General features: G+C 43.4%; 1 protein-coding gene across 1 annotated transcript in view; it reads right to left on the reverse strand.

Annotated features, from left to right (window-relative positions):
- The window catches only part of HHLA1 (HERV-H LTR-associating 1), a 40,728-nt gene that overhangs the window by 19,891 nt on the left and 7,683 nt on the right, over positions 1-13,154 (reverse strand). Inside the window, exons 8-10 of the mRNA XM_050939796.1 lie at positions 13,031-13,117; positions 7,144-7,215; positions 6,818-6,889 (exon numbers count right to left, since the gene is read on the reverse strand). Of these exons, the coding sequence (XP_050795753.1) occupies positions 6,818-6,889; positions 7,144-7,215; positions 13,031-13,117 (231 nt within the window). The remainder of the gene's footprint in view (positions 1-6,817; positions 6,890-7,143; positions 7,216-13,030; positions 13,118-13,154) is intronic.

Below are 13,154 nucleotides of genomic sequence, written 5' to 3' on the forward strand. Positions count from 1 at the left end.
GCATCTTAGATATATGGACTATACATAGCATACTCCTGAAATCCTGCATCCTTGTCATATCTCCTCAAGGACAGCATTTCTCTCGCACAATTTTAGTTTCATACCTACTTTAGATCGGTCAGAAAATATATACGTTAAATGACAGTGCCTGTAGCACTGTTTGCAGTGTGTCTTTGATTCCATTCTGATACATTAGCATTATGAGAGGAGTGTGTGAATGTAAGGTCTCCGAAAGGTAGCGGAAGAACATTAATTTGGTGTGATTCGCTCAGCAGCTGAGGCACTCTCCATTTTGAAAAACAAAGTGATACTCAATGTGGTAAAGGAATAATCTGCTCCTGTACAGATTCCCTCCCTCCACTGTGTGTTTGCTAGTGCATCTTGTCTTCCTCATGTCTGTCTTTTACACTAGAAGCTCTCTGGGGCAGGCGCTGCCTCTATTTTAGTGTCTTGTATAGAGCAGAACACTTTGTTAATGCTGAACAAATACAGTATTATTCATATTAGACAAATTAGAGGATTGGGCCAAAATAAATCTGATGATGTTCAACAAGGATTAGTACAGAGTCCTGCACTTAGGACAGAAGAATCCCATGCACTGCTACAGACTAGGGACTGAGTCGCTAGGCAGCAGTTTCACAGAAAAGGACCTAGGGGGTTACAGTGGATGAGAAGCTGGATATGAGTCAACAGCGTGCCCTTGTTGCCAAGAAGGCCTATGGCATTTTGGACTGTATAAGTAGGGGCATTGGCAGTAGATTGAGGGACATGATCATTCCCCTCTATTCGACATTGGTGAGGCCTCATCTGGAGTACTGTGTCCAGTTTTGGGCCCCACACTACAAGAAGGATGTGGAAAAATTGGAAAGAGTCCTGTGGAGGGCAACAAAAATGATTAGGGGGGCTGGAGTACATGACTTATGAGGCAAGGCTGCGGGAACTGGGATTGTTTAGTCTGCAGAAGAGAAGAATGAGGGGGGATTTGATAGCTGAAAGGGGGTTCCAAAGAGGATGGATCTAGACTGTTCTCAGTGGTACCAGATGACAGAACAAGGACTAATGGTCTCAAGTTGCAGTGGGGGAGGTTTAGGTTGGATATTAGGAAAAACTTTTTCACTAGGAGGGTGGTGAAGCACTGGAATGGATTACCTAGGGGGTGGTGGAATCTCCTTCCTTAGAGGTGTTTAAGGTCAGGCTTGACAAAGCCCTGGCTGGGATGATCTAGGGGGATTGGTCCTGCTTTGAGCAGGGGGTTGGACTAGATGACCTCCTGAGGTCCCTTCCAACCCTGATAGTCTAAGATAACACTTTGCAAGCAATCCAGCCTAATTCCGAGAGGTAGAATCCATTGAACACACTACAGATGCTATGGAAAATCAAAACATGATTGGAAGCAATAGTTTTAACATGTCATCGGACATAATCCCACCTCCTTGCTACCTTCCCTTACCCCCTTTGACATGGCTTGGCCCCCAGAGGGTGCCAGAAAAGAGCAGTCCCTGCACTCAGAAGAGCACAGGAACTGGGACTGCAGCCAGACTTTGCCTGGGGCAGGATATTAGGAGACAGGCTTCTTGCATCTTCCCTCCTGTGTGCAGATAGGTGAGGAGTAAGCCAGTATATGACCTTTCACATCTGTACAGGCATTCAAATAGCATAGGGATGGTGAGGAGTGCTCCCTAAATTCCTAGATTGGTATCATAGATCAATATCCACAAAGTAAACTGCTAGCTTATTGATACATGTTAAGTGCTCACTCTTGCAACAGGATCATCTGATGCAGACCCCTACAGAATCCCATTGACTTCAGTGGGGCTCTGCATTAACAAAGGGGTCTATGCTAGCAATTTCAGTTGCAGGATGTGACATGAGCAATTCCACCTTGATGTGGTCCTTAGTCTATTTGAAGTCATTCCATCTATGGAAAGTAGGCATGCCAAATAATAGCTAGGATATCCACAAATATTTCTATGCCCTGTCTTGTTCCAGAGTAAATCTGAAGTGCAAAGACTTAATAATAGTTCCTCTCCTAATATTAAACAACATTATAGTTTTATAATAACACATTAAAGCAGTCGAAGTCTTTGGTTAATTCAGTGGTTGATTTATGGAGCTGAGATTCTAGCTATGTACAAACATTACTTAACACTCTGTGTGCCTGATCCTGAACCAGTGAAGCCAATGCGTATTCTCTGATGACAGCAGGATTAGATCCTCTGTGAGCAGAGAAATCATCACACTATCTACAGACAATGCAGTGAATGAGTGCAGGCATGTGCAGAATGTGGCTGGTCTTGAATGAGATGAATTACTGTAAGAGTTGTGTGTACGGAAGGGTGGTCTATCCAGGATTGCCCAGTGTGATGGATCTGGGTCCTAAGTCAAGTCTAATAATGATCTGGAGAAAGGGTTAAACAGAGAGGTAGCATAGTTTGCAGAAGATGCATTACAAGTGTATCTAGAGAAGGTAAATCCTGTTATCCTGTTCTCATAACACAACAACAAGGGGACATTCAATTTAATTAAACAGTGACAAATTCAAAACTGATCTAAGGAAATACTTTTCCACACAATGTATGGACAGCAGAATTCATGCCACAAGATGACATTGAAGCCAAGAATTTAACAAGAATCAAGCAGGGAATGATCATTCATATGAGTAACAAAAATATCCACAGTTAGAATAATGAATGTTGACAAAAAATTTGGAAGAGATATTAAACCTCAGGCTTCAGGGTTTAAACCAATCTCTAATTATTAGGGATTAGGATGAGATCTTCATTGGGAGCAGATTACCCACAGCTGCCTACTATGGGGTTTCTTCCCATTTCCTCTGAAGCATCTGGTGCTGGTCATTGTCAGAAACAAGCTAGTGGGCTAGACAGAAAGGAAGGCTCGGTGCCTGAGATGCTGGCCTCAGAGTTGGGAGACCAGAGCTCTAGGCCTGGCTTCACCACAGACTTCCTGTATGACTGTGAGCAAGTCAGTTGGCTTCTCTGCACATCACTGCCGCAGCTATAAAGTGGCACAGCCCTGCCGCATGAGGGCGTTCTGAAGAAAAAGACATTAATGATGGTGAGGTGCTCAAATACTGTGGTAATGGGGGTTAAACAAGACCATGGGTCTGATGCACTATGGCAATTCCTATGGATGCTGGGGATTTTCATCTGTGGAATGACTCCTGTCTGCAGCAAGCCTCTTTGGATTCCATTTACAGAAAGTGGCTTTGAGAAACCTGTGAGCTTTCCTGTGCCTGATGCCCCATTCCCACTAATTATTTCACTTTTGAATGCTGGGTTAGTTGTTCTTCACCCTACCTTGCTCTCCCACACAATAAAATTACATTTAACATCAGGAACCATGGAACATCTGCTTTAACTCTTCAGGCCCAGCAGCGCTCGGAAGTTAATATCACCCTTTGAAACAGAAAAGGTCTGGCTCAAAGCAGAAACACTGCCGCCATGCCTGGCAGCACGCCTTCTCTATGGGAACACAGAAATTATTTCATTTTGACCACATGAATTAGCCTCATGGGATCCACTGAATTTCCTTTCTCAGGAGCAGTTTATAACTGAAGAACAAAAAACAAAGCGGAGCAAAACAGGACAGGGAGAGATTAGAGTCTGGCTCATTGAGTGCTTTGAAATATAAAGGACATGGGATAAATTTGCACCTTTAAGTAGCAGACAGGATGAATGAATTTCATGTCATGGAAAAACAGTTCACATATTAACATGGGGGTGGGAAGAATGGAAGTACACTCAGCCCATCATTCCTAGCTTTTGACCATGGCAATTCAGGAATGGAGCAGTGATCCGCAGCAGCTGAGAGGGATGACTGGGTACCTGTGGATGAGCACACGGTAAAGAGTACCAGCCTGACAGGGCAGGTCACAACGAGGAGTATTCAGCTGCTGGAGACCAACGGGAGAAAGACTAGTAGGGAGTCAGAGAGTGGGGTGGTGACCACACTGGGCATAGAGAGGAAGCAGAGTAGGGTGGGCCAGCTGAAAGTAGGCAGGGGGCAGCGGGAAGCAGAGATACATGTGGAGAGTAAAGATGGATGTGTGCATTGTGGTGCGAGTCTTCAGACTGAGAGATGTGTTGCCTGATTGGGAGAAAGTCCATGACAGTCATTATGAGTTATTCTCAAAAACAAGAATGAGAATTAAATGACTATGAATAATGAAAAGAGAGGTAACTTTTCTGGAATTGATGGTAACTAGGCAGGAAATTAGTGTGAATCAAGTGGAAGAGGGGAAAAAAAACATTCAAAATCTATTAAGCACCAGCAAAACGTCTGCAGCGATTCCACCTCATGCCAGGACCAGGTCATATTGCACCAAGCTAAATAGGGAGGGGTCAGCATTTGGTCAGAAGACGAACTTGATGCTGTGGTATGTGGTCTAATAATTCAGTAGGTCACATTCTCTTCTCTGCATTACTGACTAGCCAAAGGTGATGCTAGCAGCAGTCTGGGGGCACTATGCTGCACTGCTGTATGATGAGCAGTAGAATCAAGGTCTTGAATGTTCATGGTCATCAAATATCCTATGGCACTTTCTGAATGAACCACTGGGGTCCTGGCTAGATTCTAACTGGGGAATTTACATGCTGCTTAATTAAATTCCTTCCACTGTTCCAGTCACAACTGCTTTTCTTTTTCACAGTTCGTCCTACGTTGTTGTGCAGCATTGCTGTGCACTGTTAAACAACTTTCACGTTCCACCCGAGAGGTGGCTGAAGTGAGCCCTTTGAAAAGGCACTCTGGGGTGCTCCAGATTGAAAGTCACTTTATAAAAACAGGTATCATTAGAGAACTGAATTCAGAGGCTGCTTTCAAAATATGAGTCAAATAACATTTCCAAGCTGCCTGTAGGACTTGGATGCCAAATTCCCATTAACTTTAGTGGCTTAAGTGGCTCTGAAAATGTTTAGCCTAAATCAACATACAATCTTCAAATGAGGTATTCACATTCCAGTCCAGGTGACAGCCAGGAAAGGAATTAAGATGAAGTGAAAATCAAGATTAAAACCCCTCAAACCACCAAATTTCACTTTTCTGCCATAGGAGGCACCCCCATGGATCAAGGTAAGATTATTCTAAATGCTTGAGTCCTTCTCCAGCCCAAACCTCAACAACCCTTTGAGTTTTGCCAGTGACTGACTGCAGCTGGGGAAACCATCTTTGGAGTTGGTTTCCCTTAGCTTCCGTATGGCTCACCGCAGCCAGGAGACTCAAGTAGAAGTATGTGCTATACACACTGAGGCCTAAATGTGGAACCAGCAGGGACAAGAACTGCAACAGGGCATGAAGCTTCAAGATGCGGCGTTAATTATTTTTGTACACTATCAATAACCTTTCCTTTGGCCTTGTCTTCATCACCTGTATTTCTTCCATGAATCAAGGCCTTAATGAGCCAGAAATACAACCCACGATCTAATCACCTCCTGAACGTTGAGAGAGCTCAGATTCAGCTCTGAATTTCTCAACTTGGGGCTGGTTCTAAAATAAACCAGATAAAACCTCAGCTAAAGCTTCACTCCTGAACTTGGGGAAAGTGTGGATCCACACACCCCTGCCTAAATAGTTGCGTGGTGGGAAGACAGGATGGGGTTTGGAGCGTGGGTTAATTGAAATAGAATGGGATGTTGGCTAAGTCTTTATGTTTGTTATGAGTTTATGCTTCTAGTCTAAGAGTCATACCCATGCATCACACTTTTACTGAAGTCAATGGGAGGTGTGCTAAAAAAAGGATGGCAAGATGTGGCCATAGTTCCTTTTACTTTTCCACTTCAACAGTCACACTAGATGTGTTTCTTCCTATCTTAAGCATATAGTATAATGGACAGAGCTGTCCTCACCAAATTTATTTATTTATTTCTTATGACAAGCACTGGCAAACGTCCATCAGATTTCCTATATTTCTGGCTGCTGTTGTGTTTAAAAGCAGGAGTTTCCTTCTGCTCACTGAATCATGTTTAAAGCTTTAACTTGACTTGCTAGGGAGATTTAGCCTAAGTCTACTTTGAAGCTACCATGTCTTCCAATTGTCAACTCTGGACTAGATGACTTGGGGCTAATTTCCAAAAGAGTTCAGGGCCAGATGTTCATGGGTTCAACACCCACAGTTGGGCCTAGATTTTTCAAGAGAGCTCCTTCTAGGCATCTAAATAGGGCCCAGGTTTTCAAAAGTACTCAGCGCCCATTGTGATACTTGTGGCCCGAGCTACATGCCGAATCTGCACCTAATGTGCTGAGGTCTTGTGAAAATCTAGCCCCTGATGGGCATCCTTGATGTGCTGATATTTACATCACCAAAGGAGGCTGGCATCATCCTGAGGCTTAGGGACCGCCAGACTGGTAAACAGTCTTGATTTTCTTTCTCTAGATTACATGTCTTGTGTAAAGCAACAGCAATTGACTTTTATTGGTAAGAGTATTTGAAGCATGCTATTTTCTTTTGGATAAGGGAGTTTTCAGATTCTCCCCAAAGTTAAAACCAACATATGTAACATATAGGTGAATGCCTTTTTAGTAACATGTTTTGTACATTAGAGTTACATGACTCACAAATGGAACCAAAGTGAAAGTGGCCCCTTTTATATATGGGAGCACACAAACAGGGGGTTGGACTAGATGACATCCTGAGGTCCCTTCCAACCCTGATATTCTATGATTCTAAATATATGTAACATCAAAATATTACATACTATCACATACTTAAAGCACATCTGTCCTTTTCACATGGGAAAATCTGAGCAAGTGTATATAGTCTGTACCTCCATTTTTTGCTGCACAGAGAGCAGGTACTTACTGGAAGCTGTATGCAGTTTTGGTAACACTTCAGGCTTGAACACAGGGGTAGACAACAATAATGAAGGCAGATCTGTAATAAATGAAGAAAAGAAAAAATATACCAGGCCCTGGCATTTTAATAGAAACATGTGGCAGGTCCAGTAAAGGATCAGTATACCACATAGAACTACACATTTGATAAATCATCTGTTTATATACGTGTGTATATATGAGCCCACATACAGGGACAAATCAATTAATTCCTCTCTCATAAATGTACCAGGCAGCATTCTTTACAGGTTATCTCAAAACAACCTCATTCTTGTACATAAGAAATAAACTTACATGACTCCGTTTGGATAGATACTTTGGTTACTTCAGGAGAAGGTGGCTGTGTCCAGAAGGGATACATTTCAGCTATGGGAACAAAACCAAACATGTTTCAATATCATTTTAATTGTTATGATTTCTTACCTGTATAATGCCAACAGCATGCTTGGTGTACTATAAGCAGATAAAGACACAGGACTCCTGCCCCCCTTGAACTAGACGGCATATAAAATATAGGGAGATGATGAAGGGTGCAGTTCAACATGCATATTGTTAGTCTCAAGGTTTTGGCAGGTCACAAACTGGTTGTGGGTAGACAAGGATTTACAATACACCCCCCTAGCATAATTAAAAAGGCCAGAAACATGTCAGGGAGGACTTTCCAGGCACACATGGCACCGTGGCCGAAGGCCCGGGCATGAGGAAAACAGAAAGCGGGCTGATAGCTAAGTGGCTCATGTGGAATGAAGAAGGCTGAAGAAAGAGTCAGGAGCCTGGAGGCCTTGGCTGGGTAAGTAGCTGCTGTAGGACAGTCCCAATAATTTTACGTAGCTCCCCTACAATGATGAAATCTCCTCACTAGAATAGGAAGTTTTGATAAATCCTGCATTTTTTCAGCAGAGATGGAGGGCATTGGTGAAGATGTATCTGCTGCAGAAACAAAGAATGTATATTAAATTGTCCAGCCAGATTTCAGAGCTAATTCAATACCAGTCACATAATATATGTCTATGGGAAAGAATTCTGGACTAGATTTTCAAAAACATTGAGTGATTTTTGCGTGCCCAACTTGAGACTGCTGCATGGAGAGAGATCATTCCATTTCGCGGAGGCACTTCATATTTCAGAATTAGTTTTTGTTCCAATTTGGAATGAAAACCCAAAGTTTAGAAAGTCTCTGTGAAAGGGAACAGTGCCCCAGCTCCAGGGCAGTCCACCAAGGGACCTTGGAAGCCCTGGGGCTCTGGCATATGGGGAGTCTGCATGATGGGCTGCTTAAGAGTGCCTGATCTTGGAAGTCCTCTGTCCCCAATTGGGCTGGGAGCCACAGTGCTTAGGAACCACGGCTTCCAGGCTCTCAGTTCCCTATTAGACCCCTGGGTGGGCTGCCAAAGAGCAGGAAGGGAAAACTGGCAGGAAACCAGGGATGTGTGTGCCAATTCTGCCACAATTTAATCGAAATCGAACCATCTCCATGAAAAATCACTTGTTGCTTTTGAAAATCATGGCCCAAACTCTTTCCTCATCTGACTTTAAATTTTTCAACTTTGACACGTATGGAAGCAAAAAGCTACATGTGCTGGATGCTGCTGATGTTTGTGGGAGCTTTAATCTCTGGGTGGGCAAGCTGTGCCCTTAAATGCACACACTAGTTCTCGTTTGGCCTTTTGAGTTACCATAAACCTGAGTCGCTTCTCTTCCCTTCTCATGCTCAGATTTTCAGGTAGAGGCTGGGGTGTTTAATGTCTGGAGGGTCAGAAGAAGAGTTTCTATTGTTCTTTGCACCCCTAGGACACTGCTCCCTGCAAATGACAGGGATAGGTGGGGGCTGATGTAATTTCTTGATTTTCAGGCCTGTTTTCTCAAGATGACAGTGAGCTCAAGCTTGATGCTTTTCCTCAGGAAGTAACATTTCAGTAGATTGGGGCCACAGAAAATCCATGGCTGGCTCTAACAGGAGCTGTTTTTCTCTCCCTTCCCCATCCTGCTAAGCCCACCTTCTCCTTCTAGCACAAAGCCCCTGAGTAGCTCTACAGAGGATAGGAAGTTGGGCCAAGAAAGAATCATTTCCCCGGGCTACAGAGTGCCTGAAGAGTCACTCCACAGCTACTGCTCCAATGCACTCCCTACACCAGCAGGGAGGACAAACTGAGTGATCACATGAGCAGGATTTGGCCTCTAAGCCTCACTGAAGATGTATAAGCAAAGGACATAGTCTACTGAGTAAGTGAGAGCCCCTTATGTTCCCAGGCATCTGATCACAGCAGACCATTCTCTGAACTCACTTGATGGCTGCATTTGGGGTAAAATATCATAGCTTTCCATGGGAGTAGGAGGTGACCTTGTAGTGCCATGTCCTTTTGAAGCATCTGTCTGTAACCACAAGGGCAGCTGTAGCATTGGAAATCCAGATCCTTTCAAACCAACAGTCTTTGGCCATGTGGGAAATCTTGTAGAGAGGATTTTGTCTCCTTTCCATGCAACAGTCTGTTCCCAGGAAGGCATCCTTGTCGCTAAAGCCATAAAGGGACAGGAAGGATGTTGTTATCTGATTGCGCATTGATGTACATGTCTACTGCAGCACAGCCAATGCCAAAACATCCAGAAAATGGTGAGCATAACGCTTTGGGGAACAGTCAGGTCTACAGTACATATGGTAAAACCTAGTATACGTTGAATAGCAATTACTCAACCTCATTAGCGAGACCAGGAGAGAGATGGATGCATGGTACAATTTCATTTCATTCAACATTTTCTGTTTTCTGAATGGAAAAAAAAGTTTTCAAAATCAAACATTTTACTGAAAAGTTTTCTGTTTATTGTAAAAGAAAAAGGAAAATTAAATGTTATTTTTCAGTTTTTTCCCCTAGGAAATAATTCTATTGTTTCCTAACCAGCTCTACTGCTGAGCTAAGAGGTGAGGGTTAAGGAGGGGGAATCATGTGACGGGCATGTGGGGAAAAAGAAGAGGGATGAGTTTGGTGGGAGCAGGAGGGCAGTAACTGGGATTTGAGAAGGATTGGGGAAATTGGGTGGAGGGAGTTGAGAGTAGGAATGTGAAAGACAGTAATGGTTTGGCGTGAGAGGCTTGAGAGACACAGAAAGGGAAAGGGTTTGGGGATAAAGAGAAAAGTGTCTGTGAGAAGGAAAAAGATGAATATTTAGAGATTGCTGGGCGAGAAAAGATGGTCCAATTGCTTGGGTCCTAGCCTAGGACTTGGCAGATGTGTTTCAAATCCCTCCTCTGCCACAGACCTCATGCCTCAACTTGAGAAGTAAAATGGGGATAAATATTTCTTCCCTCCTCATAAGGCATTTTGAGGATAAATACATTGAAGACTGAGCTACTACAGTAACGGAGGCCGTGTAAGTAGCTTCGAAAGCTAGATAGAGAAAGAGGAGACAGACTGGTGGAAAGGAGGGGTTTATGGGGAGAATAAGTGAGATTTGGGAAGCATCTTGAACAATCTCCTCCATCTCACATGCCCTGCAACCACGTTTCCTTAATTCACATCCCTCCTTAAGACACTTCTTCTGTCAACAATGAAATTATTTAAAAAAAAGCTTTGGGCCATTTTGTGCATAGAACTTTGGATCCCCAATCAGACACTATTAGCCTGATGTGTAATGTTTCTCCAGTTTACACATCTTGTGCTTTAGGAAAAGGCTGTGCTTTCCTCTAGATTTTGTCCTGCACCGAGCATACACTGGTGCAAACCAAATAAGAGACATAAATGCATTTCAACTAGTCTTCCCAGGAGATTAAATATTTAGCTCTGAGGATACTTGCATACTTTTAAATGTCCAAATGTCTTCAGGGGGCTCGTCCACGATCTTGTCAGGGTCTTCTCGTAAGGTCATTAAGCTGGGAAGAATTGAGTCTATATCTTTTAGTTAGTAAAAGTTAGAGTTAGTTGTATCCTGTCATGCTCATAATCTAAAACAAATTTGATAGCATTTGGCTATGTAAATCAAATACACGGGTTTAGAGCTAGTTCTGGTGTAAGAGAAACAACCATTGTCTTTGAAAGAAAAGTAGCTATTGGGCCAAAGGTCTATATGTTTTTACTGTTTTGTTAAATAGAAGAAACAATTCTCTTGGACTTAAGCACCCCCAGGTAAAATTCTCATTGACTTCACTTATAATATTTATGATGTTCATATTGAGCAGAAGATCAATTCACCAGTGGCTGTGTGAGGTCAACATTTTAGGTGTAGCTCAATCTATCATGCAGTTTAGGTTACCACAACAGGTGTTACTGTAGCAATGGTGTCTTATCCCCCTCTAGTGGCTAGCTCACATAGAAGATAAGAGCTTATTACTGCTGAGAGTTAATGGAGTTAGTCCTTTAAATCAAATGTAGTAGAGTCCTGTGGTTTTGGTACTGACAATTCCCAGCTCTGGAGATCCTATTTTCATACAAGTGTTTGTTATTTTGGGGAATTTCCCTAGATTTACTTTCCCAGATATGTATCTATGGAATGAACACTAGTGTCCTACAAACCTTACAGACTATACTAGATACCAAATATCATCCATTCATCTCTATAGGAAGAGACTGGACTGCAGTGACTGACAAGTTCACTGCTAGATGGAATGCTAGCTCCCTCACCTCCCATCCACATCTTAGTCCCTCCAAACATCCAGGAGCGGCGCCAGGGTTTTTGGTGCCCTAGACGGGGGCCCTTCTGCACTTCCGGTCATTGGTGGTAATTCTGCGGCGGGGGGGTCCTTCCGCACTCCTGGCCTTCGGGGCACTTTGGCAGCGGGTCCCGGAGCGAGTGAAGGACCCACTGCAGAAAAGCCGCCGAAGACCCGGAGCGCGGAAGGACCCCCTGCCGCCGAATTGCCACCGAGGGTGGCAAAATGCCACCCTCCCAAATCCTGGTGCACTAGGCGACCACCTAGGTCGCCTAAATAGAAGCGCTGGCTCTGCAAACATCTGGAGAAGACATAGCTCATGGGGTCATGACTACACCTACCTCTCAAGCCACACTCATGTGGTGGATAAAAGAAAAGACTCTCCTTTTCTGCCCCTAAACTTGGTACCAGCATGTCACACATCCACTAGACACCTCTCCATTATCTCCCACCTTTCAAAGATGTGCAAATTCCACATCATATCGCCAACTGGGGTAAATGTAACACCTTTCCCCTAAATGACTATGCTTTTGTTTCCAAATTAGAAATATATATCTCTGGCTTCTTTTCTCTCAGTAAGCAAACCACAGACACTTCCTAAATCTTACACCAGGCACTGAGGAGCACACTCAAAGGATAAAACATTAGATGAACATCTAATCAATCTTCTTATTATTTTCTATTAATTATTTGTACTTTCTGAGAGCAAATTCAAGGTCATAGTAGTGCTGTTGAATCAAATCCTATAAGGTTTTGAACATCTACAATCTCCAAGGAAGTCAAAGGGCTATGGGTGGGTATGCTCAGTACCTATCTCCACTTAAGGGCCTGATTGAAAGCCCACTGAAGTCAATTGGAAGACTCCCAGGGCTTGTCTACACTACTGCACAGGGTCGATCTAAGAGACACAACTTCAGCTACATGGATAGCGTAGCTGAAGTCGATGTACTTAGATCTACTTACCGCGGTGTCTTCGCTGTGGTAAGTCGACAGCAGACACTCTCCCATCGACTCCGCTTGTGCTCCTCGTTCTGGTGGAGTCAACAGGAGAGCGTTAAGTGGTCGATTTATCACATCTAGTATAGATACGATCTGGCGGGTAGTGTAGACAAGCCCTCATTGACTTCAGTGAGTTTTGCATTAAGTCATAAAGGTCAGACCGGGGCTGGATTTCTAATTAGGCACAATAGGCACAAGCCTAGGGGCACCTGCACTGTAGAGAGGCCTTATCTTTCTACAACTGTGCAACATGAAGATCATGTAGGCAAGGAGACTCTGAAGATGCTGTGCCTAGGAGCTTGTAAGGTGTAAATCCAGCCCTGGGCCAAACACTTCATCCACTGAAATCAATAGAAGTTTTGCCTTTAATGGATGAAGGATCTGACCCTAAATTTGGTGATGTGCCAGTGTTGCATTTAACTCATACAGAGTTTCCTGTGGTTAATGTGTAGGATAAACAGAGAAGTAAATCTCTGCATTCATTGCAGTGGTAACATGAAAACATGTTGTTATTCATTTATTCCGTCAGGATGTACTTACCCAGGAGCGCAGACATATTACTGGAAAATGTGTAATTAATAACAGGAGATTTCTCTATCATTTCCCAAAAGTCAGACATATTTCTGCCTGCAAAAACACATGCACAGAAATAACAATGGGGATT

This window comes from Gopherus flavomarginatus, chromosome 2, assembly GCF_025201925.1.
Source record: "Gopherus flavomarginatus isolate rGopFla2 chromosome 2, rGopFla2.mat.asm, whole genome shotgun sequence".
Lineage (NCBI taxonomy): Eukaryota > Metazoa > Chordata > Testudines > Testudinidae > Gopherus > Gopherus flavomarginatus.